The 26,904-nt window shown below is 35.3% G+C and overlaps 1 protein-coding gene across 1 annotated transcript in view; it reads right to left on the reverse strand.

Moving 5' to 3' along the window:
• The window catches only part of RYR3 (ryanodine receptor 3), a 209,575-nt gene that overhangs the window by 154,330 nt on the left and 28,341 nt on the right, over nt 1–26,904 (reverse strand). Inside the window, 6 exon segments of the mRNA XM_032689828.1 lie at nt 1,322–1,421; nt 1,892–2,004; nt 4,465–4,543; nt 5,479–5,553; nt 7,359–7,466; nt 10,889–11,008. Coding sequence (XP_032545719.1) covers nt 1,322–1,421; nt 1,892–2,004; nt 4,465–4,543; nt 5,479–5,553; nt 7,359–7,466; nt 10,889–11,008 — 595 coding nt within the window.

Here is a 26,904-nt window from a genome sequence, read left to right on the forward strand (position 1 = left end):
TTCCATGATCTCTCTGTGTGGCTCATTTTGTTTCTCATCTGTTACAAGTTTTAAACTTTGCTATAGGATGGTTTTTCTGTTTGTTTGGGTTTTTTTACCTGTGAAACCTGAGAAAACACAGACTTTTCCAGAGTTGACCTCTATTCTATTTATGATCTAGGATGGCAGGCCCCCAGACAGCTGTTTTTAAATATCTGGCTCCATCATGCAGAAGCAATCAGAAAATCCGTATCCCATATGCTCTTAAAATGAAAACCTAAGAATACTCCAATATATGTTTCTTATGGACCAGTGCACAGAAACACTGTGGGATGCTGATTTAAATCACTTGGGATTAGAAGAACCCAACCATAGTTCAGATAAGCCTACTGAATTAAGTCTTTAGCACTAGGGTAGTCATCTTCTATCAAGATTTACTGTAGCTGACCCCAGGGAAATGCTATATCTCTTTCAGTTTCCTTACAGCTCCATTTTGTCCTATGATATTGTATATTACTATATCATAAGTGATCAGTTTTACAGCCAAGTGGTACAAAATGACAAGGACATTTGAGTCATTTTTGAACATCAAGGGCTGATACTTTGAACAGAGAACAGTAGATGTAAAGTACAATGTTTGCTATGACAGTGTTAATGTCAAAGTATGGCATTGAAATAAGGAGCAATACCGAGTGGGTCAGCCTTTCAACCCAGAACAAGAAATTTCTCAGAATAAGGTGAAACATGACCATAAAATGAAGTTAAGTACCTAGAAAGAAATCCTCACTCTGGTGTAGGATTTAGGCTGGTTAAGAGAATGAATTTTCTTGTCTATTACAGACAGACAATAAGCATAGCTGTGAGATCCACAAAGGATACTGAGCAAATGTCCATAAAAAACACAGGAGACTGAAATAGGAACTTTGAGAAAATGGCTTTCCATTTTGCCTGTACTTTTTATCTCTCTTCTGTTATATCTGTACTGGAAGAACAGGACATAGGAAAATTTTATACAAAATCTAAGTTTTCTGGCTTTAGTTATTCTGCAGCTCCTGCTCCCCAAAATTAAATTGAGTCTTCATTTCTCATGCAGCTTTTTATGCTTTGTTATTCTAAGGTTACAGTGCTCATTTAGCTTTTCTTCAGTTAATCCAGCTGATGAATCTGTATTTCCCTGTTTTCCCATCAATTTTTCTTCTCTTCTATGCTCCTTCCCTTTATTTTCACTAAACTTTATGGTTTGGTGTTCTGAGGGTGATTTTTTTTTTCATTTTCATCCTTTATAAAAAACATACAAAGTAACCTAAATTATATACATTTCTAAATAAATAAAATGACAGACCTTCCGTAACACTGCTTCCTGAGCATATAGGATGTACGTTCCATAGTGTCTGCATAAAGGAGGCATCCACATGAATACTTCCATTTGAAACAGACAGATGCTGAAATAAGACAAGGATAAGAGGAAACAGTGAAAATTATGCACTTATAAATATTTAGTACATTAATTTAACAATGAAGAGAATATATCATAAAGTATATACAGAACCATTCTTTTAGCAGTGACTTGCTTTTAAAATGAACTCTTTTCTAAATCTAATCAGCAGACTCCAGCTGTAGCATAGAAATCTTTCACAATTACAGAAATAAAAACTTCCTAAGATGGAGAATGCTGAAGCACGCCTCGGGAAAAAGGCATGGAAATAGTCTTATTCTGGAGAAGGAACACACACACACACACACATACACATACACCTGTTTCAGCGAGGAAAAATAAAAATGCATTACAACCAGACATTAATTCCTAGATTAGAAAAAGACGATTCATAAGAATCCCAACTATTTTCCCCATCTTCTCACAACACTTTGTATGTTCCCACCATTTGGCTGTTTGTTAAAGAAACAAACTTACCAGGTATCTTTCAGAGGACACGCTGACCAGGATAAGATCATCACCTATTCGAACTTTTTCTCCTTCTGACCTTTGTTTAGAAGCAGGGTGTATTGTCCACCAGCATGCCTCACCTAAAGGACAGAGGAACTAATCAAGAGTCTACAAAAGAGGCAACTTCCAAGAAATCTAAGGATATCTTTATATGGTATTGAAATATCATAATAAAAATTGTGTCTTATAAATCCACCTCATTCCTATTTTCAATCAATTTCAATGCTTTTCTTTTTCCTTGAAACTTTTTGTCAATCAATCTTTATCATATCTGAACCTGATATTTCCCTTTTCATGCCTTTTTAAAGCAACTAACTCTTTACAAAACACTGCTCAGGACTGCCCTCCCTTCATGGCTCTCCCTGCCAGTAAATTGCTGACAGCTATGTCAGTCTTATGATCTTTTGTGTCTTCTTTTGCCTAATGGTCATATGTAATTCACAATCTTCTGCATTATTTCCACTCTAAGATACACTTCTCTTGTAGAATACAGAATTTTGAAACAAATACTCCATAACTTTACAAAGTTGCTACACTACAAATATCAGACCTGGAAGCAGTTGCAGTAGCACTACAGACCATATGACTAAAAGATAGTCAGGCCTAAGGGTGACAGCCATAGAATATTTCCTACACATTAAATGTAAGATTCCAGGTTACTTTGCACACACGCACACGCACACACACACTCACGATTCTGGGAAGATTACCCAATTCATTTCACAATTTCACACCCTTCAGAGCTTAGATAAGACCTTGAAGAAAACAAATTGAATACAGCTTTCTCACCAGGCAATGCAAAGTGACAAAAAAATAAGCAAAGGCAAAATTGGTAGCATCTGACAAAGCACAAAAATTTGTTTGATCAATTAAGGTATTTCATGCAAAACCCTCTTAAAACAAAATTATGAAACTAATTCTAGTGAAGACAATAAATAAAAGTTACATCCCTAAAAGTGTAAAATGCTAAATCTTTGAAGGGAATAATTTTTAATAGCCAGTGGCTTTTCCTTCAATACCTGCTAGATGAAGAATACCTCTTGCAGCTCAAATTGATTCACTAGGACAGTTTTGTAGGTGAGAGATTAGGAAGACAGGAAATGATATTATGGCATTCAGTTTATGAGGTTTACAGGCATGCAGTAGTTACCAAAATCCTCCAGGCAGAAACACAACTAAGCACTCCTTTTATGTGTTGCCTTTTTTAATCTTATCTGTGTGTAAGATTAAGACCCCTTACAAGGGTCTTTCTGTATATGCATAACTAAGCAAATACCAATGAAACAACTACAGATATTCATTACAAAACCTCATAGGTAGAAGCAGACACATGCGCAATAACTCTGAAAAAATGCTATAAAATTAAAAAGACACAATTCAGTGAAGTTATTTTCATAAAGATTACACACACACTCCTTTTATCAACACGCCTAAAGAAAATGTTCTCTATCTAAGGCAACAATCAAAGATAGCCAAGTAACAGGTTACTAATAGATGTCTGAGACCATCTTCTGTATGACTAGAAACAACTGAAAGACAAACCTGATTCATTCAAAGGAGAAACTTTTGTAGCTAGAGCCACTTGAAAAGAAAGTTTCAAAGGTCATGGTCCACAAACTTTTTAACACCTGCACTGGCAGTGCCTCTCCATCATCAGTCAGTCTATTCTGATTTTAATTTATTTTCAATATAATGAAAATGCAATAGAAAGCACAGGTTTACATTAACACAACTGGTATTTCTTTATTTGAAACTTCATATTAATGAAGTGTGTATACAGATACTTTGATTTTCCCTTCAATGTAAACCTATTTGTAGCTCTTTGCAGCTAAGTTGCTTTTAAACTCATTTAATATAGCTCCTAGTGGCAACCCATAATTTATATGTGCTTTCATGGAAGCACAATTTTTTTACTATAGTTTTGTCAGTAGCACTGTTACTGGTAGTAGTCCCAGATATCTATTAATTAGATTTTAAAACTTTCACATAATGTCATGTTTGTGTTGTACGTCTTCCACTTTGTCCCATTACTGTTTTGCTGTTTCCATTTTATGCTTTTATTTTTCTTCAGCTTTTCAACAATGTGCTCATTACACTTTTTCTGTTTTCCTGTGTTAAAAGTTGCAAATTTCTTTTGTTACATGGTTACAATGTGTATCATGAATTCACCAATATATGGTTTTTCCATACTCAAATTCTATCGAAAGTGTCAAAACACAAAACAAAAACAACTGCATCAAATTTACTTTATTCAACAGAATTTTTTTCTAATTTGACCGTTATAACCCATGTTATTGCAGCTGTGCTAACTCATTTTAATTGCAAGGCTCTCTCACATTCTTACACAAGGTCAGTTTATTTTCTGAAACTTATTAGTACTGACAGCCATCGGTACTGAGAGTCATCATTTCTTTCAGTCATCTTATTTCTAATGAACACATAAACATGCCATTCATAAGCTTATAGTTATATTAATCTCAATACTTCTTCTAAAACCAGAACTGTGTAACACATTTTCTTTCAAAAATACCTTTACGTACCTGCTGCATTTTCTCGTAGTCCTACGTCAAATGCAAGTTTATCTGTCTGGGATCTTGATGATGTTAAACACGTCAAATACTGCAAAACAGTGAAGTTATTGAAAACAAAAACCCAACACTATCCATTGAAACACAATCCAAATGAATACTCTCACATTACTTCATCTTACTATCAAAATGTGCTTAATTTTTTTAATTACTTGAAGAATTATGTTGTTATTCATATAGAAGCTCTTCCTAAACTGGAAAGATCAAAATCCTTTTCCACTGTGCAATTTAGCACTGAGAAAGTTTCACATAGCTCATCAGATGGGAACATGCAAATGTCTAATTAAAATGTTACCATAATAAGTTTACTTCATGGAAACATGACAAATGTACTAAAAGGTGCTAATCATACTAGCAACTCTGGTATATCAAGGCCACTACAATTTGTATGGTTCATGAACATAAGTAAAAGTTTGAAGATTATCGTAGAGTTTTCTAGTAAAGGAAAAAGGAGGAAAGATGTTTTCCTGCCTTCTCATTTCTTCAGTCTTCTAAAGGTGTATTTACATGGGCCCTAATAAGTAAAAGATTCAAAAGAGCTGAAATTTTCCATTTGCAAAATGTTGTGCAATGAAATTTATATAAGGCAGCCTGAAGACAGCCTGTTTGTGGGCTTTATCCCTGCGAACTATAGGATGTCAAACATCTTATAAAATAATGTATATCACAACAAATTCATTTGCAGTAGAAGCACTTGCTAATGGAATTATCATTAAAATGGATTCCTTAAAGACACAGAAATAATCCATGGCCAAAGGAGCTTTTCAGCTACATTTCTGAGTTAGATGAAGAATCTGAATTTAAAACACTTCTATTATGTCAAGACACCATAAGCTTTTTTTTTCATATAGTGCAAAAAATAACTTGGAACGAGTGTGATTTCAAATTTATGTATTTTTTATTTGGTAAAAAGACATTTATTTGACTTCCATGTTACTGATTCTGTGCAAGTGCTCTTTCACTTACCATTTCACTGAACGAATGTCGAAGCAGTATCGCATGGCCATAGAGCAGGGTTCTGTGGCCACCGCCTTGAGCTGCCTGCAGAACAGGAGGGAGAAGGTCAGAACTCCACTGCAGTATGTGGACTACAGTCAGAATTATGCAACAACATGAAGAGCTACTACAGTTCAAGGAACAAGCACAAATATTCCAACAAATTATGAAATGTATACGCTGGGCAGAATAATGAAGTAGCTACAGCAATAGCTGAATATCTGCCAAAGGAACAAGTGTCATCCTTTGTCAAAGACTCCTATTGTTATCTAATTTTTACTATGATTAAGTAAAAGCACAGCATTTTCAAAAACACATTTTAAGTTAAATAAGATAATACTTACCTTTCTTATAAACTTCTCGGAGGCATTAAAAAAAAACCAACAAAGTAAATATATATATATATATATATACATACACACAAAACTGAAATCTGAAAGAGAAAAAACGTGCCTACTTCCCAGTAGAATCCACATTTGTTATTTCACTATCATAGTTCTCTCTTAATTTGTAAGGTATAAAAAGTATATACAAAACAATTTGCAACTGATAATTTCATGGTTATATCATTTAGTCTATACACTATTTAGATGCTTTCCCAATTTGCTACAATGTAACTTCTAACAAAAAAGTTAATTCCTGCATTCAGGAATTTCTCAATATACAAAATTACTTTATTTCATTATTTCTGCTGATGTATCACTATCTTTTTTTAATTTCAATACTGTACTATGATATAAATGTTTAAAATTGTAAATAAAATTATAAAATTATATGTTTCATACATTTGAAAAACAATCTGACGGAGGTCAACTGGACTACTATCACTGAAGTTCTGAGTATTAGATGTATAAATCTGTGTTAGACACAAGATTAGTTATTATTGAGTAAGAACCAACCTGTGGGGAGTGTGTGTGTATGTGTGTGGAGGGGGAAGGGATGGAGATGGGGTGACATCCTATCCTTCGTGGCAGCCCCTGGAGCCCACACAGGGAAGCCCTGGAGTAGCCGTCAGTCACAGACAGCCCGGGAAAACTATAACACACCACACCTCCTGGAGCCCCTCACCCAGCTCAGATTGGCAGGAACAGTCAGGACACCCCCCCTCACCCTGGCCTGGATTTAATTTTTAATTAAATCATATCATTGTTCTCCTCCCAGATATTATTCTATTTTAATTTCTAGGTTTGTACTAAGAAAGGAAGAAAATCCTGAAACCATATGCACCGTAACAAACTCGAGAAAAATGAACAGAAATAAAAAGAAATCTCTTATCATGAAACAAATTCAGCATAAATTTTTTTTGACCAAAAAAATATTATAGTGAAATGTTATCTTTAAGAAAATTTCTTTAGGTAATACTTGTATTTTTATGTTTGTTTTCTTTCTCAGGCATTCATCCTATTTACTTAATCTGTTTGTAACTACAATAAAAGAAAAATTACAACTCAAAGAAAATATGAGTTTTCTGGTTCTACATAAAATAATAATGAAAACTGACAGTCTATCTAGCTCTGAATATGATTCGCATAATAATGAGTTGTCATTTAGTCTCATAAAATAAGTAAAGCCATAGAGTTTTTTCATGCTTTGTTTGTATGAAAATAAAATTTTTATTCAAAGCAATTAAATTGTTGATGTTTCAGGTTTTGTGGATTGTAAATATTTCAAAAGACAGATGCACCAGCTCTTCAATGCTAAAGAGAAATTAATATGATCAATGGGGAGCAATAATATACCAAGAAAACTGCTATGACGTGAGGAGCCTCTTCTAGAAAATCCTGGACAAGGAAAGAAATGAGAAATATCCATATTCAGAACTTAATGTTCTTTGAGATCAATTTACTTACACCTTCACTAGCATTATCTCCTGTGCTGGCCAGCATTTCTTGAAGGGCTCTGACAGATAGGGACTGTTCAAGGACAAAATTACAGATGCAAAGGTCCGGAGGGACATACTGTAAAAATAAAACAGTGCAAGAATAGATCAGCAGAGCAGGTGAAACAGGATGAGAAGTGTGTTTGAACACACGTGTATTTTAATTTTTAAATCCATACTTAAATGTTTACTCATTTGGTTTTGAGATACATGCTGTTTCCCTGTGTGAAAACAATACAAATCTTCAAAACTTGACAACACAGCAATTCAGCTTTTCCTTGAGCAGTATTCTTCGCAGTAAAGTGAAACATCTTCAGGTTCATAAACAAAAATTCTTTCTCTACATATTATTGCTTTCCTGTCTTTCAGAATTACACCCTGAACATTGTATTTGTTCTCTAAGGCTACTGACAAAACAGAAGAGAAGGTATATGATCTTATTTGATGTATAAGGTTGATAGAACATATTTCTAGTAGTAATAAGATGACTAAGATTCAGAATCTTATGACATAATAATATGGACTATTTTAGGAGATCTCAATTGTTGAATCTATATGTCATGTGGTTTTGAAAATGAACATTACAATCACTTCATAAATGGCAGACTATATTTTTTTTAAATTTCTTGGCACTGATATGTCCAAGGAAAGAGGTGGACAAGAAAAAAAGTAGCAAGGGTATATAAATATTTGGCAGAAAAGTACAAAGAAGACAGATCCAGACTAATCCCTCTTTCAAACTTGTTGTGTTGCACAATAAGCTAACACATACATGCTGTCACATACTCCATTTCTGTGGTTGAATGGCAACAAATTCTTTTTTAAAATTCCATTGACCTGAGAAATATAGTGGAAGGTAATTTATGTGGATGGTATATGACCCAGGTAGCAACTGACCTCCTTAATTAATCTAGATTGCCTCCTTTAAAAAAAGCAATTAACTATTGAGTTTGTCAAGGTTCATTAATTTTCTGTTCTTTTTGCAATAGATACTGTTTCGTAAGTTTGATATTCAACAAACCCTCTGTGGCAGACAATTTTACATTCTTAATAATTACACACTTAGAAATGGTTTATTAAAACCTTGACCATCTGCTAATCTATGCTTTTTCCCCCCCACTTTGAGCAAGGTTTTATAGTAATCCTCCCAAAAAAAGTGCTAATAGGGGATATTCAGAGAAAAAAGAATACTTAGAGGACAGAGCTACAGTTATAAGATGTGAAAACATTCATGTCAGGAATCTTCATGCTAAAATGAGAAAACAAAATCTGTTCAGGTACTAACTAAGTCAAGGTTTTAAAAAATCCACTTTAAAGCAGGAATAGACATAAATACTGCATGAATACCTCTGGCTACAGAAAGTTGGAATTAGCATACAGAAGTAAGACAAAATGATTTTCAAGAATCAATAATAAAGGAAAAAAATCAGGTGGAGAATGAAGTATTTTATTTTACAGGCATCTAATGATATGCTGAGCAATTTTTACTGTAAGTGAATTTGCGGTGCAGATTAAGATATAAAATAAGATATATCAGAAAAGAAAGTAGGAATTTGGAATAAATAATTCTTCAAAGTCAATGAGAATTTTTGGTAATTTTTCCATAACACCTCTGTGAAGTCTTGTCCAGACATACAGGAAGATAAACAAAAAGACAAATGTTATGTAGGAAACCTACACAATTTTTCAAAGCAAATCTGAAGAAACAATTGACAGTTCCACCCTCGCAGATGCTCTTTTTAGAAGAAAATGTTTATTTCTGAGATTATGCTCAGACAGGTCTATCATGTAGTTAACATTTTTCTATCAACACACTCATAACACTCAATATATCTAATTGTTCTGAATTTAGTCTTCTAGATTCCTTCAGGCACTATTATAACATTAAATTCTTGCAGGAGATATGCTCACTAACCAAATGTTTCCCCACACCTTCTGGTCTGCAGTGTAAAAAGCCAGAGAAATATAAATTCCCTTCTCTTATCAAGTTTTTTTTTAATATAGTCCTAAAAAAAATGTTAGATCCCTTCAGCACACCAACACAGGAAACCTACAACTGTCTAACATCTGTAAAGGGGATGAGAATAGTTTCCCATTTTGTAAGCATATTTGCACACAGTTATTAGACTTTGGCAGCACAAAATGTACCTCTAGTTTCTATTAATATACAAGACTGTAGATCTTTCTCTGTGTGGCATCATCAATTCCCAGGTCTCCTAAGTTTTTATCATCTTGAAAAATTGCATATGTCAATTTAAACACTGTCTTAATTGACAAAAATATCCAACAGCTTAGCAGTAAGAACAGAACCCTGTAGGATCTTTTTTTGGAACACATCTATTAAATAACGATTTTTTTGTCCATTAGATGTGTACCATTTGGGCTTTTTCTTTCTTATTTCTTAAACAAAATTTTGTCCAAATGTAAATGAAAGTATCACTGCTAAGGGTGCTGATAAGTATCATAATCTCTAATCATCCATGTAAACCTTCAACACTTCTTATTTATCAAACAGAAACACGCCTTTTCCCAAAATTCTTCCTGTTCTCAGTCAAGACCAGCAGTTCAGAAAGCTCCTTGTTAAGCTTTTTTTAAAGCAGTTACATACAAGTTTTCTGAATCTCTTATTTTTAAACAAATTTCAGAAGCTTCTGTAGTATTATCTGCTACTAAGACACAAAAAATAAAGCAGATCTATGCACCCTACAGTAAGGCATACCATCCCTCCTTTTCTTATAATAGGATAAGCAACATGTTGTCTTACAGACTGAGGTGGTCATCACCAGTAAGAGACAGACCACATTGCAATTGAGTTATCAATTAATAAAAAGTTCCCAATCACTGTTGAAGATTTTAGGACAATAATTGAACATACATATGTGAAAAATAACTGGTTTTACTCAAGCATACACAAAGATTACTGGTGATTTGTAAAGTACATGAGAGAGAAATTATCTGCCTGAATTCTTGGAATGCAAAAAATAGTAAATTTAGAAGCTGCATAATTTTTCACCTTAGAGGTGAACAAGAAATTCTCATACTGCCTAAATAAATACTGTGGGTATAACATGGTCATAATATCCAGACTAAAAGTAAGACCACATAGCAGCATTTCCAGAAAAAAAAGATACAAAAACTTCCATTAACTATCCAGAAGGAAAAATAAATTATTAGAAAGAAGAGAAAAGAAATTAAGACAATTCAAGAAAAAGAAAAAGTTGCAGAGAGAACAAAAGAGAAGGAGGAGGTCCTTTTCTGTTTGATTTATTCTTAATATTCTTCTCTTAGGTAGTTAAAGAATGGCAGCTTTTGACTGTTCACAGGTGTGCCACAAAGTATATTTGGAATCTCTAAGAAATCTCATGTTGAAGTCACAGAAAGAAAAGCATCCGTAAGGTGCGTCTAGCACCACACTCAAGAAACCATAATTAAACATGTTTGTGGATAAGTAGGTTAACATTCACTTATCAGTTACACCAGTTGAGAGTATCAACTTCTTACTTTAGCTTCTGATGTTGGTTCCAAAAAGCACAGGCGATTCCCCAGTCCCTCAGCTGCCAAGCAAAACTTCCTTTGTTCTTTGTGAATACTGGCAACACACTGAAGTACTACTTCATCATCCTGTCAGAATACAAAGTACAAGGAAAAAAAGTAAATATTTGGAAGTTACATACAGACTATAAAGCTACCAAATTCTGTAACATGGAATCCATTGAAAATTAACACATTATAGTCCTATAACTGATATCATGTGCATATACAGAGATTCTTTTGATGTATATGTAAGCAGATGTTTCTATATAGATATATAGATAAGACCATATGAAAATGACAAAGCTACACATCCTGTCTCCAAGGCTTTTTCAAGTATTGTGTCCTTCTGTTGCTTTATATGCATAAAACAAACTGTAAGTATACTGTTACTCAGTTTTACTGAGCAAAATATGTTTAATGCTTACAGTAAAAAAACTTTTCCTGTGATTTTGCAAACAAAAACTAACAGAAACTAAACAGAACAAAATCAGAAACTAAATAAAAGCAAATATAAACTAAATATAAACAAATTATTATTTTAGCACATCAACACATTTAAGCTATCAACACAATTCCCCTGTTAAAGTCTTGTGTAAAAAAGTACTCAGAAACCTCTGACTACAACCAAAGATCTAAGAGGCATTTTTCAAGTGGCAGTTCAAATAAGTCATAAGAATGTGGTCCTCAAAAGATATATTCCAAGAATAAGTGGCGTGAAACAGCCCTATTGCTTAGTTGTCCTGATTATTCTAAAAGCCCTTTTACAAATCGTTGCATGGTACAATGCCAAACACACAAGTAGTTATAAAGTGCCAAGTCCTTTTTCACTTCTTAGTATGTGACACTAAATTTGATATAAGCAAGCCAAAACAGATTATTTCCAGTGTTTGACTGCGTCAAAGGTATATACAGAATTTAAAAAAAAATATTTTCCAAAACTTGTCCACTAACTAAGAAAAAGACCACTCGGAGACCAGCACGTAGGACACTTATTTTTATGCAGGCATGTAACTGTTCACCAAAAGACACTACCTTAGAAGTTTTTCAGGGGGTGGAAGCTGGTAAACAAAAGCGATATGATATGTCTGTGCCCCCTCCAGCTATAGTGTTATACTGGTGTCAATTATTATTATCAAAGCAGATACACAAGAGCCGCCTGTACTGAACTCTGAGATCACTTGAATAATTATGTTCTAAAAGCAGCACTGCTATTTGCAGTCCCCTTATGAAACTGCAATACTATGACAGTAGCACAGCTTGGGCACTTGAAATAAAAGCTGGGAGTGACAAAGTCATTTTCACCAAAGGAACTAAGTGACACACCCTTTAAAAGGGAATTCCAAAGCATGTTTCTCATTTGTGTGATTTTGCAAGTGTGTTCTTTTTGGTGACCCTTCACTGCCTACTTACTACTACTAAAATGAACACCTATTATAATTAAGATTAATCAACAGTTATAGTTTTTCTTACCTAGCTTTGTATAACAATCAATAGCATTTTTAACAGTACAGAACAGGAATCCAAGAAATGTTTGCAAACAATTCTAAGATGTTTAGTCAAGTAGGAGGTAGACAGAATTAGATAATTAATGCTTAGAAAATTAATTTTCTTTTCCCCTGCTGCTTCTACTTCCATTTCTCTAAAATGCCCTTTGAAATTTTCGGCTTTCAAGTTCATTAGTAAAAACATTTCTGCTTTTTAATCTTCAGAGTAATAAGTTGCAAAATATTAACAATACAATTAAGCACCCACTATTACATCCCTCTGTTTATGCCTTCACACTTTGACAGACAACATCCTACTTACATATCTTACTCTATCACAAAGCACAGGATGTAAACAAAAAAAATATCTTAATCAGTCTTTGAACATTAGCTACAAACTGATTCTCTACAGGACTGAATTTCTTTCAAGTTTTCTGGAATAATCTCAGAAAAAAAGTAAAGTTTACCAGAAATTGCCATCTACACTGGCTGCATTTTTCTCAACAAAATAAGGAACTACAGGCAGAGTTGACAATGCTCTAACAAAGATGGATTTGGTAAATTTGTTGGCGCCGACCACTTAGTTTCACAAGGGGAATGGTCTCACTGAAATGACTGGTCTCACTTCACAGAGTTCTATTTTTTGCAGAACTTTGTCCAAAAGGCACAGTTTCAGTGCACTGCTAATGTCACAAAATATTTTCAGTTATTTCTTAAAACAAGTACAGGAAACATAGTTGTGGCCCATTTGAAAAACAATCTTACAGTCTTTCAGTTAAGAAATAGAAGAGTATTTCTGCTTGCAAGCTGGAGCTTGAACAGTTGTTGCCCTAGGATATGGAACTGGATTCTCTTTCACTTAAGGGGAAAAAAATCTCTCCTAAATCTGACCCCATTACAAGCATTTGAAGTGGTGGGGAGGAGGGCATCGCAATAGATGAACACACAAATCCTTGCTAGAATTTTACATTTACTAGAGTTTGGCAACTTAGTTTTGCAAAGATCTTGACTTAGAGTACAGAAGTGGACTTCTTATGCTGCCTATGATTTCTTCTCAATTATCCAGGATTTGAGGTGGATGAGCACCATTATTTTCAGGTCAAGAAATTTTTAGATCCTGACATAACTTTTAAACATGAAGGGAATATACCTTCCTTCCATCCTCTTTCTGCCCAGCCTCCAGCCTTCTCTTGAATTCATGTGAAATTGCAATTTGTAACCTCCTTCAATCTGCAGTGATACAGCTCAGCTACAGGAAAATCAAATTCTTATGTTTGTTCTCAGCCTGGCTCCTATGAGTTCCATTTCATATCACCAAGCTCCTGCATCACAACAGTCAGTGAAACTGCAGTCCATCCTCATCATCTGAGGCTGGATGTGGCACTTAGTGCCATGGTCAAGTAACCACAGTGGCGGTGGATCAAGTTGGACTTGATCTCAGAGGTCATTTCCAACCCGGCTGATTATATAATTCTATGATTCTACGTCAAACATTTTTCCAACCTGAAAAGTCCAAGCTTCCAAATAAGTGGTTCCTCATCTGATTGTTAACCTGATCCTCATCTGACTTTTTTCTCAATATTTTCCACTTGTAATGGTTTCTTTTTAAAATGAGGTGAGCATAATTCCACATACTATTCAAAGTATGGAAAAAATTACATGTTTATGCAATAGCAAAAAGACATTCTCTCTTCTGTTCTTTATTATGCTCTTTGTAATATCTAATATTTGATTGCCTTTTTTGGCCATTAATGAGTATTCAGCTGATTTTTTCATTGAACTATTGTAATACCAGGATCTTACTTCTCAGTTCTGAGCCAATTATTTTAAGCATGAAGTTGGATTGCTAATGTTTTCCTCCTGCTTATAAATTCACATTTAGCATGAATTTCAACTGTTACTTAATTTCTGAAAGTCCTTCTAGGATGGTTCACAGCTTGATCATATCCTTGCTACTCAAAATAATTTCCTACCATGACTGCTCTACCTACTTATTCCTTTTCCCATCTCCTCTCTCTCTTCCTCTTCCCTAGTGAACATGGTCAAACAAACTGATTAGTATCCATCTTTGGACACCTCAAAACCCAGCTGAACAATACAAGAAGCAACCTGCTCCAGAGATGACTTGCAACCTCATTAACTCTAATATTCAGTCAAATAAATAAATAAATAAATAAAACCTATTAACTAATTAGGTCTGTGATAAACAGTTTATAAACATATATAAAAGTTTGCCCCAAATAGAAGGGAATAATACGTTTCCCATATGTGACAGACAGAAGTAAGAACATAAATCTTGAACTGCAGCAATACTGAAGCTGGGTATTTGAAAAATATTTCCTTCTCCTTTCCTAACGATAAGGATAGCAAGGCACTAAAATTAGGTAGATTTTAAAGACACCACAGGTCTTTAAAAATAGTTTATGATGGCATCTGTGAGCATGTTGTTTCATGGCTATAGTCAGTGTTTCCTTAGGTAAGGAAATATATGCACCCTGAGGTCTCCTAAAGACCTTGTTTTTCAAGATTCTATAATTGTTAAGTAATCTTTCATAGTTACTGAATGCTAGAAAAATATTTATAATCTGCAGTGGACCATCAGCTGGGTTGATCATGATTCAAAAAGGTAATGTTGCCCTCCATTTTCTAGATATATATGCATTCATCTCATCTCATGAGAAGCAATGAACAACCCAAAGGCACTAGAATAGGAAATATATGTTATTATGCAGTCTTCTCCATATTTATAATTTTTTTTCCCCCACAATACATGAGCACACAAGAAACAAGACACTAACTACTCTACTTCCTCGTGGGTACTCATGTTCTCTATCCACCAATATTTGACAATTGCTTTATAAGTGAAATTACAATAAATATTCTCAAAAAACTTTCCACATCTCATAATTAGCTTCTCTACCAAATGTGCCATCTGTCAGGATGATAATGAAACAGTAATCACACTAATTTTATAGTGTGATGTTCCAGAGAACAAGAAAACCGGCTTTATATACTGTATTATAAAATGTGCATACAGAATTAAAGTTTTGACTTTTAAACTTTGTGCACACTAATATTTTAATATCTTGATTATAAAACTCTTTTTTTCATTCTTTATTGTTTGTTAATCACAGGGTAGTTTTCCCAGCAAAACCTAGCTTTAATCTGACAGTGACTTTTCTTTGAAATAAAAAACATGACAAAGACTGGGAAAATAAACCAAACAAATGTCCATTTAAACAAGGGAATGAAAGGCAACAACACAATTAAAATAAACCCAATATACATTTTAAAACTCTGGCTGTTCATAGAGATATTCCAGGTCAAAACATTTGCTGATAACTGAATTCTGATGCTCCCAAGGTGCACATATTTTTTACTTGCACTTTTGCAAATCTGTTTCTGATTACAGATTTCAAGATCTATAGGGAAAAATATATAATTTTTGCCCAGCAGTTTTCACCTATACCAGAGGGCTATATAACAAGGTATGACAGTGATTTAAAAAAAAAAAATATGTATTTTATTCCAACCAGGTTTAGTATGACCCTAAAACGTTGGGAAAACATAAACTGAGTCTAATTCTATTCTCATCTTTATGTTCATGAAACTTTCCTGTCCGACCATCCAGGTGCTACTCTGGCAGTTACACTCTCACTACCTGTGCTGGGACTGAAGCCCCTTTGCAGCAGCCAGATCCAGGGAGCTCCAGAGAACCGATGTTTGCCCCGCTTGACCCCCTACACACACCCCACACTCACACAGTCAGACCAGCTTTCCCTACCGGCTCCACCCCAGGTTTCCCATGGCAGAGTCTCAGATGTTCAGATCCTCAGAATAATTTAATCATGGTGCAATAACTAAATAACAAGACTGACAGCTAGAGCCTGTGCCTCCAAGGGGGATCCCGAACAAAGGAACCCCTGGGCTCACAGTCCTAGTATGGGGAAGTCTGGGGGTCTCGACTCCTGCTGTCTCTGAGTGTGGGTCCATGGCTGGGCCATGGATCCCTGTGCCCTTTGTCATGCGAAGGTTGGCAGGTCACAGGCTCTTGCCTCAGGCTCGGGCTCCTGCCCCCCAGAACTCAACCTGCAGCTCCACTGCAGCTGCACACCCAGCTACCTGCACTGGATGTATTCCTAAACATTTAGTAATGTAAATTATGTAGAACTCTTTAATCAGTAGAATAACAAATGCTAAAAATCAAGTGAGGAGTCAGATTTTTTTCTTTCAGAAAGCACGTTACAAATTCACTTAAATATAGGAAACAATTGGTTTTAAATTCTATTAGTTTTGTCCATTAAAATTATATAAAGCATTAAAGTCTTATTCTCAAAAAAAATCCTGATGTATCCTAGCCAGTTTTTACAAAAGAGGAAGGTCATATAGCTTAGCAGGCATAGTCAATATTCACCTGCATCATGGGTGATTACTACAGCTTTAATAAAACCTGTTGGTTAGGCCTTTGAACTTCTAAACAGTGTCTTGTGGGAAGCAACTCTAAATCACCAGAGGATAGTGAAAAGGCAGAACGGAGTAGTCAAAGTACTTTTTCACTTGATCTGCCAGTATTTAATTTTTTTTTGGTAGAGTGATAAATCACTTTGCTGCAGTCAAATTTCACACCTTCTGTGAAATATATGTGAAACAATATATGTGAAACTCTTCTCACATAACGTTCCTTGGTATGCTACATTAAAGAATTAAAATGAAGAAGGGTGGCTGAAGTCAGGAAGCTGATGAAGTACACCAAGACTTCCTAAATACTAGTATAAAATTAAAGCGAGTTAACTATGCATTTCTGTTGCATAAATGATCCATTTTAAAAAAGTCCATAATTTACCTAGTTTCTAACTTCTTAATGGATATAGTCAATTATTCCACTAATTCTCAAACAGAGGCTTCATACAATGCTACTTGAAAGGATTCCACTACTTCCAAATTTGAAAAGAACAAAACTTTTCAAACCTTTAAACTCATTTTTGGGATTTATTACTTTAGTTATTATTACTGCAACACTTTGCAACTCAAGATTTAAATCTTTTCTCTCTTGTACATTGTGAAAAATTAATTTTCATAAAACTGATACCAGAAAAGAGTTCTAGTATTGCTTTTTTTATTTCTGCTACTGCTTTTCTACTTCAGAAGAAGGATGTGGAAAAATTCTGGATGCTGAATTTATTATTTACCAAGGCAACACAGTTGCCTTGGTAACTATTTAACTAGTTAACTATTTAGACTGCCTAATTAATTAGTTCATAAAAATGAAAAGCTTCTTTGATTAAATTTTACTTGGGTTGTTTTAGCTTTGAGGCTGAGAAAAAGTACTTAATGTATTCATTTGCCATCTAGCTAGAACAATTCCATTTGTTTAGGTTCTTGTACTGCAAAAAACTGTAATTTTCCTTTAATTAATAACAACAGTTTGGTAATTGTGTATCACATGTCCATGCAGAAGTCAGATTCAGAGCAAAGCATGTAACCACATGAGAGACCTTACTGCATGTCACTTTTCCTTTGTCAAATCACTAAGGTATAACTCTCAAAAAAAATTCCTTGGGGGAAATTTCCAAAAGCCCTGCTGTATTTATCTACCTATTGATTTCTTTATTTATTGTGCTAAGGACAATTCCATTCTTAATAAACTAAATAATTGTTCATTGTAACACTATGATTAATACTCACATATAGCATGTAGTATAGATTTGATTAATTGAAGTTTTGGATATTTTGGATTTTGTTTTTGTTGAAAGAGAATAGATTGCTTGCTTGAAAAAAAATTTTATTACAGTTACAAAGCTAGTGTATGACATGGATTTTCCATTTTGCCCACTCTTTGTCAAGTTAAAAAACAATTCTTTTTTTTTTTTTTGGACTAGTCATGTGAAAAAAAAAAGAAACAGGAAACCAAGTAAAACCTCAAAATTGTTTTCAAGACTCAAAAAAGACTCAAACCCAAAACATAAACACAGAAACAAACAAAAAAAAAATACCACACAAAATAACCTACAAAGCTTATGCACTTACCTGTAGTTACTACAAATGCAACCTAGTGGTGAAGTATAGTATGTCTTTACTGATGATTCCACATTGATCAGCAGCCTCCAAAAATTACTACAGATGTCTCTGGGATCCTGAGATTCACTGAATACTGACTAGCTATTAAAAGAAGTTTTCCCTTACCAAGCACATAGGGAAATGTACATTACAGAAACAATTATGTAAAGGAGCAGGAACCATTACCCTTGGTCAGTGAACTTGGAAATGAAGGAGAACATCGGAATCTCCTCTTTGAACATATTCTAAAAATGTACATAGGGAAGGAAAGTGTATTGTGTCTTCCAGGATGGATTCTTTTGTGTGTTCTTCTATTCTCTTTTCTTCTTCGGATCAAAACGATGACAAGTCATCAAGTTCCCTGACAACTCAAGTCTCTCTTTTTAAGTTAATTCAAGCAATATGAACTTTAATCCTATACTTCCTTAAAATTAGAAACAAACAGAACAAGGAGGCAACATGAGATACATAGATCCATATTGAAGCTGCATGAACATTTTAAAAGTTTTAAGATTAATATTTTTTAATCTTATGTTTGGACATACTTATATGTCCTAATTTAAATGCTTTCTGAGGTAACATTATATTTCTGTTCAACTCCAAAGGCTGCATAAAAGGTAGTCACATTGCCATATTCTGTTCAGTATTTCCAGGTTTAAGAGTTTCAGTCATATTGCCTGGCAGCAGGAGAAAAAAAAAATCAAACTGCTCATCAAAAAATACATAAATTATGAATAATAATAATGAGAAAAATTTAAAAGCAACTGTAAAGTGCTAAGAAAAATATCAGGATAAATTCAATTATTACTTTTTTTAAGACAAAACCCTACCTTTCCAGTCATTAAACCATTTGTACTGTTTTTTCTCTTTCATACATGCCAGCAAAGCAGACATTTCCTGTTTACAGAACTCCCAATTTTGTCTCACAGCAGTTACATTCTGTCATTCTGCCAAAGGGACATGAGTCTTCTGTATATCTTGAGAGTACTTCTTCCTCACACTACACACTATGATCTCCACTTGCAATACTGAAGATCCAATTTTTCAATAAATACTAAATTTACTTACTGCATAAAATAATATTAGGAACATTGTTTACTGAAGTATGTATCCAAGGACTAAAGCAAACTTTAGTATCAGATTAAGCTTATGAAAAAAAAGGTTCAAAAAAGATTCAAGTTATATTTTTTATTTCTGTAATTAGAAAAGTTTATACAGGTCTGCTGCAATGTGATAAAATTCATCTTAGGACCTCCACACAAAAGTCATTCTGCACAAATATTTTGGTCCCAAAATACAGACATCACAGTCACGCAATTGAATCAGGAAGAGGTCACATGAATTTATCATAGGCTTTCCTTTGCTTTAAATGTCGATAAACAAATCTTCTGTCAAGCAGTATGTGTTAATTTCTTAAACAAATGTGTTCTCAGATACCCCATGTTGTAAATCACCACAAAACTCCTGAACAAGCGAGGGAAAGCAATATCCGGAACAGATTTTAAATCACTGGTGGTGGTGGTGGGGTGGAGGTGGATTCTCAGCAGATTTAGCTTTGCTTCCAATACTTGTTATTGGTTGTTTTTAATGTGTTTTTATAAAAAAAGCCTTTATTTGCTTGGTAGCAACATACCGAGGCCTTTCTTCCCTCAGTAAGCATACAAATTTCTCCCAATAATCACAACCAGTTCATTGCAAATGGATCCTTATGATGACAGCAGAGTTCTTTGATGGAAATTCACACAGCACCATCTGAGACTTCTCAGAAGATTTTAAAAATAGAGTTGGGGTTTCCGTTGTCAGTCTACTCCTTCGACAGTGGCTGGACCAAAGCCTAATCGTAACTCTGGAATAAACTTCTCACTTATAGTGAGACATCAGCAAGGCATGACAAGCAAATATACAGCAATAAAACAGTCAGTCCTTGTAACAAAACAAAACAACTTCTGGATGAAAAGTTGTTTCAGAAAGTTAAGTAGTTCAGTATTAACCATTTTACTTCTTTTTTTTCAAAGCAACTTCCAGGCTGTATACTTGTCATTGAAATATTTATATAGTTTGCTGTCCTTTGTATCACAGCTTTCCCCACCTCTCCCTTCATGCAGTTGTTCATGGAAATGAGATAGCACGAGATAGTGACCACAAAGGATCATCCCCACCAAATACCAAGAACAAATCTAATATTCAAAAATATTTATCCATCATCTGTCATAAAAGCTGAGAACTAAATATTCTTTAAAAATCACTCCTTTGATTTCAAACTGTAACGCAGGAGTAAAAGAAGCCTTATTAATAGAGCTGAGGTGAACTACCCATGCAGATCAGCTTGGTGCAAACCAGGGGCAAATCAAATATGCCCTTTCCTATCAGGCAAAGTCTTGTCTTGCTTTAAGAACAGAAGTGACGTTAAGTATACCCATTAATTAACAGCATAGCAGATTGACTAAAAACATCAAGATATATACCATGCTGATCAAAGAAGTGGAATTATCCAAGAAAGATGTATCCTGCATGAGCACCTTATCATTATTTACTGAATGGACTTGTTAGAGCAGGTCCCAAGGAGGGTCATGGAAACAGTCAGAGTGTTGGAGAAACTCTACTATCAAGAAAAGCTGAGAGACTTGGGCATTGTTCATCCTGGAGAAGGCTCTGGGGAGACCTCAATGAAGCCTTTCAATACTTAAAGGGGGCTTACTAGAAAGATGGAGAGAGACTTGCTAGCAGGGCTTGTAGTGACAGAATAAGAGAAAACAGTTTTAAACTGAAAGAGCGTAGATTCAGATTGGACATAAGAAAGAACTTTTTTAGAGTAAGCGTGATAAGACACCAGAACACGTTGTCCAGAGAAGCTGTGGATGCCACATCATTGGAACAGCACTCTGAGCAATCTGATCTAGTGAAAAATGTCCCTGCCTGTGGCAGGGGGCCAGACTATATGATCTTTAAAGGTCCCTTCTGACCCAAACCATTCTATGATTCTATGAATTGTGATGTCAGTATTGGCATGCTTTGCAACTCTCACATTCATGACCTATGGCATAATATTGTATGATCAAATTAAGAAATTACTAGATATATTAGGAGAGTATTACAGTTCATTTTAATGGAGCATCCTTTTGGAGAGAGAAATGAATGTAAAAAACATTATGTGTATATCGCATAATTGCATGTATTTTGTTTGTTTTACCCATTTCCTTTACATCTGGTGCAAGTGATATACTGGCAGGTTAACCAGTTAGCAACAGAAAGATATACTATAGGACATCCACAGTGATAAATTTATTTTCATTTTAGAAATTAACTGGTAACTGAAGTTCACAAATGTAAGAGACTTTGGCATAATAAACTCAATCTGCAAGGTTTAACTTAGAAATTTTTAGTGTTTGAAAGATGATCAAAAATATTAATGGAATAGCCAGCATCTTGTCTCAATTACAGATGAACCAATTTTAAAAACTTGACACCTGACAGCAAGAAGGAATCCAAATAGAAGCTGTCAGCCTTTTGGAATCTTAGTGCATGACCACTACCACATTAGTAAAGATGTCAACAGCAACAGACATTTAGATCATACCTATTTCAAAATGAGAATGGATGTGCACCATATTTAGCATATTCTTTAAATCATATATTCTGCATATGTCTGTTCCTTCCAAACTATCAACTATAAATATTTCAGATACTTATTTAATATCACAATTTGTTTAAAATGTAAGATTTCCCTGTCAGATTAACAGTTTTTGCTACAAAATTTAAAAGCTGACTTTAAGGTAAAAGTCCTATGGATCTTTTTACAGAACCCAATACCATTCAGGATTTTATACATTGTTCTCAACTGTTGGCAGAAGGAACACTTAGTATGCAGCTTTGAAAATGAGGGACATACACTGGAGCAAAAAATTCTCTCTTAAATTTTAGGAACTCAAAACGAACTGGAAAAGGTCCTACAATAAGATTTTAAAAAGCAGACATTTGCTCAGTCAGTATATGAAGTTTTAGGCTAGCTGCTTTCTACACGACAATAGAAGAACCTTTTTCAAAGGTATTTTTTAAAAATAGTGTTCTCAGAGGGGATTTTACAATGTCATGATGACCTGAATTTAAGTTCTATACTTGTCAGGTGTAGGCAGAAGAACCACAGAAAAATGGGCAGTAGCATTTAAACACATACAGACCCAGGAATTTGCACCAGATCTCAGAACCAGAGTGAGCCTGTGAATAGCCGATAAATATTTACATGCTACTTATCCAGACTTTAGGAGTAAGAAAAAAAAAGCGGTGAAGGAAAAAAAAAAAAAAAAGATATGTGAGCTGGAATGTTACTGTTTAAATAGGGGTTTTTTTGCCAAGGACCCAAAGATGATATGACACCAATTATGAGATAAGATAGGTCTGAAGCACTGAAGCAGAACTGCAAGGTACCACAGGCTTTAGAATTGCTTAATACCTGTCTTTTAACTGTAACTATTTCATATCTTGGGGAAAACAATTACTGGTTTTAAAGAGTTTTCAATCATGAAAGCAGAGATTTAGGTTAAACCTGAGGCTTCTCCCTCGAACTTTCTATAGACTAGACCAAAATATGGTTGTGAACATATAGGAAATGAGGTCCCAGAATTGGTAAGAATGGAATAACTATGAAACGGGCTGAAATGTTTTCATGCATACGGAGGGATCACAAATTACACAGAGGAAGAATTCTAAAGGAACTACAATACCGACGGTTACTCTATACTACTGAATATAAAGATACATTAAGGTATGTTTAGGCATATTCAGTCAATTATCAGATACATTAAGGGATGTAGAGAACATTAAAGAGTTTTTACATGCAATGCTTCTCTCCAAACAATTCATTAAACTTCTCCAATTATGTTCTTATTGAGAGAATGTCAGAATGGTGTGCCACCATATATCATGTATCATATTATATATATGGTACTATATATTACCTAGACAAAAAATTCTGGGCAAAGCTTTTAAAATTTATTAGAAAATCAATACATTTCAATGGTAAATTCCATTCTATGGACCTAGAGGCTGTATACACACTATTCAGTATCAACCACAACTACTTCCCCAATGTTAAACCACAGAATTAAAAGAAACTTCATAGTTTATAGGGTTCTAGTGCCTACAAATTATTTTAAAGGATGCTTAATATGAGGATATAATGCCCTTGAAATCCAGCTACAGCTTCCATTTCCACTATGTATATGCACATACCTGTTAGTTTATCATGTCTTCTGTGCATAAAACTTTTCAAATAAGAGTCTGCTAAGATTAATTACACTCTTATTTCAATAAAAAATTCTGAAAACCATAAATTACTGTCATGTATATTTGAAACTGAATTATTTCAGAAGTGAGCTCTCTGATATTTTTGGCAATTCTTTAAAACAAAAACCTCACTATACTCAGTAATCATCCACATCTGTTACAGATGAAAACAGAAAAGGCATCAAATGCAGAGAACATACAACAGAAATCTTTCAAACAGGATTTGAAAAGCATAGCAGATACTGTAATAACCTTCATATGAAATACATTAAAAAAAGACAGAATAAAGTAGAAAAGATAGGACAGAAGTAAAATGTGAAAATTTAAGTACATTCAACTGCTGACCATTCCATGTCAAGCATTTATTCATATTACACAAGCTATAGAAAACGAAATGTTTGAGATTTAGGCAAGAACTGGCAGAGTCAGGATATTGAAAGAGCATAAATGAATCATACCCATCAACCATATCCTCCAAAATCAAAAATTCAAACCACCAACAAACAGCTGCATGGCAGTTTCACCTGCATAGTGATTTAAGTCTTACAGTTATTGTTACTCCAGTAGGAGATACCTACAAACCTGCAAGCAGTAGCCATCTCTAAAAAGTGACAGATCAATCATTATCCTCTAGGAAACTGAATGGAAATATGTGAGCTAACTACATGTTCAGTCACTGATGTCATTAAATTGGATCTATAATTGAGAACAAGTACAGTTACTGGGAATAGAATGATTCCTATAAAACAAGACAAATACTTCTCAGTGTTACCTAATTGATGTTACAAAGAATAATAAAGACATATTTATTTGCTTTAGGTTTTTTTCATAAATTAGATAGTGCCAAATGATAGATAATGCCAAAGCGCACTTAATTTTGCAACTAAGTTGATTTCTGTAGAAAAATCAGTATCACTCTATTTCCCACTGCTTCTGTCCCAGATAAGATGTTAGCAGTGCTTGCTTACTTGCAAATCTCTTTATAAGGTTCACTTAAGAAGTCCGTAGCACCTGTTCATACCAAAAGTCAGCCAGTGCATTCACTAGCAAATTAGAGAGCCAAGCCTTGATATGTTTTTAGCAGAGAAGTTCGTAAAATTTAACTACACCACTTACACCCTTTGCACTTTACAATTCACATCCAGTTATGTTCACCAGCCAGTCACATCACAGGAAGCAAAGGATAGCTCACCCTCTTGCCTCCAGGAATACACAGGGGACCCACAAGATGAAGGGAATAGAACCAGGTCTCTGCTTAGGGCAAGAGGTGAATCCCCTCCTGACCTACCTCATGTTCCCAGGTGTCCTGATATAACAGGTATGAGACTGTGGAACTGAGAGTCAGACACACTACAACAGGGACAAAGGTTCACAGGTTGGAGGAATTGTCCAAGGTGAGTCAGTCTACCCACCACATCATGACTGCCTCAGTTATGAAAAAAAAAAGTCATCCATGACTCCATTTTCAGAGAAACAGAGGGGCAAATATGCCAATAAGACCCAATCCACAGGGAAGTCTGCTGCCTCCTTGGGGTCCAGGTAAGTGATGTTACCAAGAAACTCTCCAGTTATCCATTACTGGTTTTTCAGGTGGGCAGCAATGAAACACTAAAAGCAGCCTGGGGACTATCAAGAGGGACCTCAGGGCCTTGGGACAACTGGTTGAGGGATCTGGAGCATAAGTAGTGTTCTCTATCCTGGTAGTTTCAGGGAATGGTGGGAGTAGGAAAATCACACAGATGAATAAGTGGCTCCAAGCCTAGTGTAACCCAGCAATGGTTTTTTTTTTTTTGATCACAGATCGGTTTACACAACACCGAGCCTGCTGGCAACAGAGGGGGCATGCCTGTCCCAAAGCAGAATAAGAGTCATTGCACAGGAGTTAGCAGGGTTCATTGAAAGACCTTTAAACAAGATTTGAAGGGGGAAAGGGATAAAATCAAGCTTGCTAAGATAAGCCTGGGGACAGCACATCAGGGACCTTATCACTCTACCTGAAAGGAGATTGCAGCCCAGTGTCAGTCTCTTCTCCCAGCTAACAAGAGACAGGATGAGAGGAAATGGTCTAAAGTTGCACCAGACGAGGTTTAGATTGGATCTTAGGAAAATCTTCACTGAAAGGGTGGTCAGATATTGGAACATGCTGCCCAGGGAAGTGGTAGAATCACCATCCCTGGATTCACTGTGGCACTTGGGAACATGGTTTAGTGGTGAACACAGTGCTGCTAGTTAATGGTTGAACTCAACAATCTTTGAGGTCTTTTCCTTTTCCAACCTTGACAATTCCATGATTTTATCTTGAGTTGGAAGTGACCTTTAAATACTGTCTAGTCCTACCCCTGTGCTCAAAATAGAGTCAACAGCAGCGAGGTGCTCAAGACCATTTCCAGTCAAGTTTTGAACCTGTCCTGAGACAGAGACTCCATAGCTTTTCTGGACCACCTGTGCCAGTTTGACCATCCCCACCGTAGAAAAAAAAAATCATTTTCAGAACCAGGATTGAAGTTTGTTAGTGAAATTCTTTAGACTCACAAGCACACAAAAATTTGCAGTTCCCTCAGTTGTCAGCCCAGGCCTTCTGCCTAACACTTGGGCCTCGTACTTGCCAGCTAGTCCAGTTTGAAGTTTGCAAGGCAAATTACACATGCATGGCACTCATACTCCAGGTTAGGGGAAAATGTGAACTCCAGTGTCACCCCCAGCAGCTGGTACTTAAGCACATAGGCCCTATAAGCCACAGTTCCCACCCCAGCTGCTCACTCTAAGACCCTTCATTTCACTTGGCCCAGACCCCTGTAGCTTGCACCTAGGATCAGTGATCCATGGTCCTACACCTGTAGTTGACACTGAAACCCTTGCTTGCTCCAGTTGCTGGTACAGAACGTGTCCCATCACCCAAAGTCTGATTCCAGTTGCTGGCTCAATTTCACTCAACCCAGTCCATCCAGTAGCTGTCAATCCTTCTAAGATCTATGGACTCTAGAGCTACTGATGAAGATGCTCTTACTTGCTCCAGTTGCTGGCACCACAGACACAGGGGCCACTTCATCTGAGGTCTGATTCCAGTTGCTGGACCCAAATTCAACTTCTAGTTTCCTCAGTTGCTAGCATCATTCCTTACAGCAAACACACACAGGGTAAATAGTGAGTATTTAATAG

Source organism: Chiroxiphia lanceolata, chromosome 6 (assembly GCF_009829145.1).
Source record: "Chiroxiphia lanceolata isolate bChiLan1 chromosome 6, bChiLan1.pri, whole genome shotgun sequence".
Classification (NCBI taxonomy): domain Eukaryota; kingdom Metazoa; phylum Chordata; class Aves; order Passeriformes; family Pipridae; genus Chiroxiphia; species Chiroxiphia lanceolata.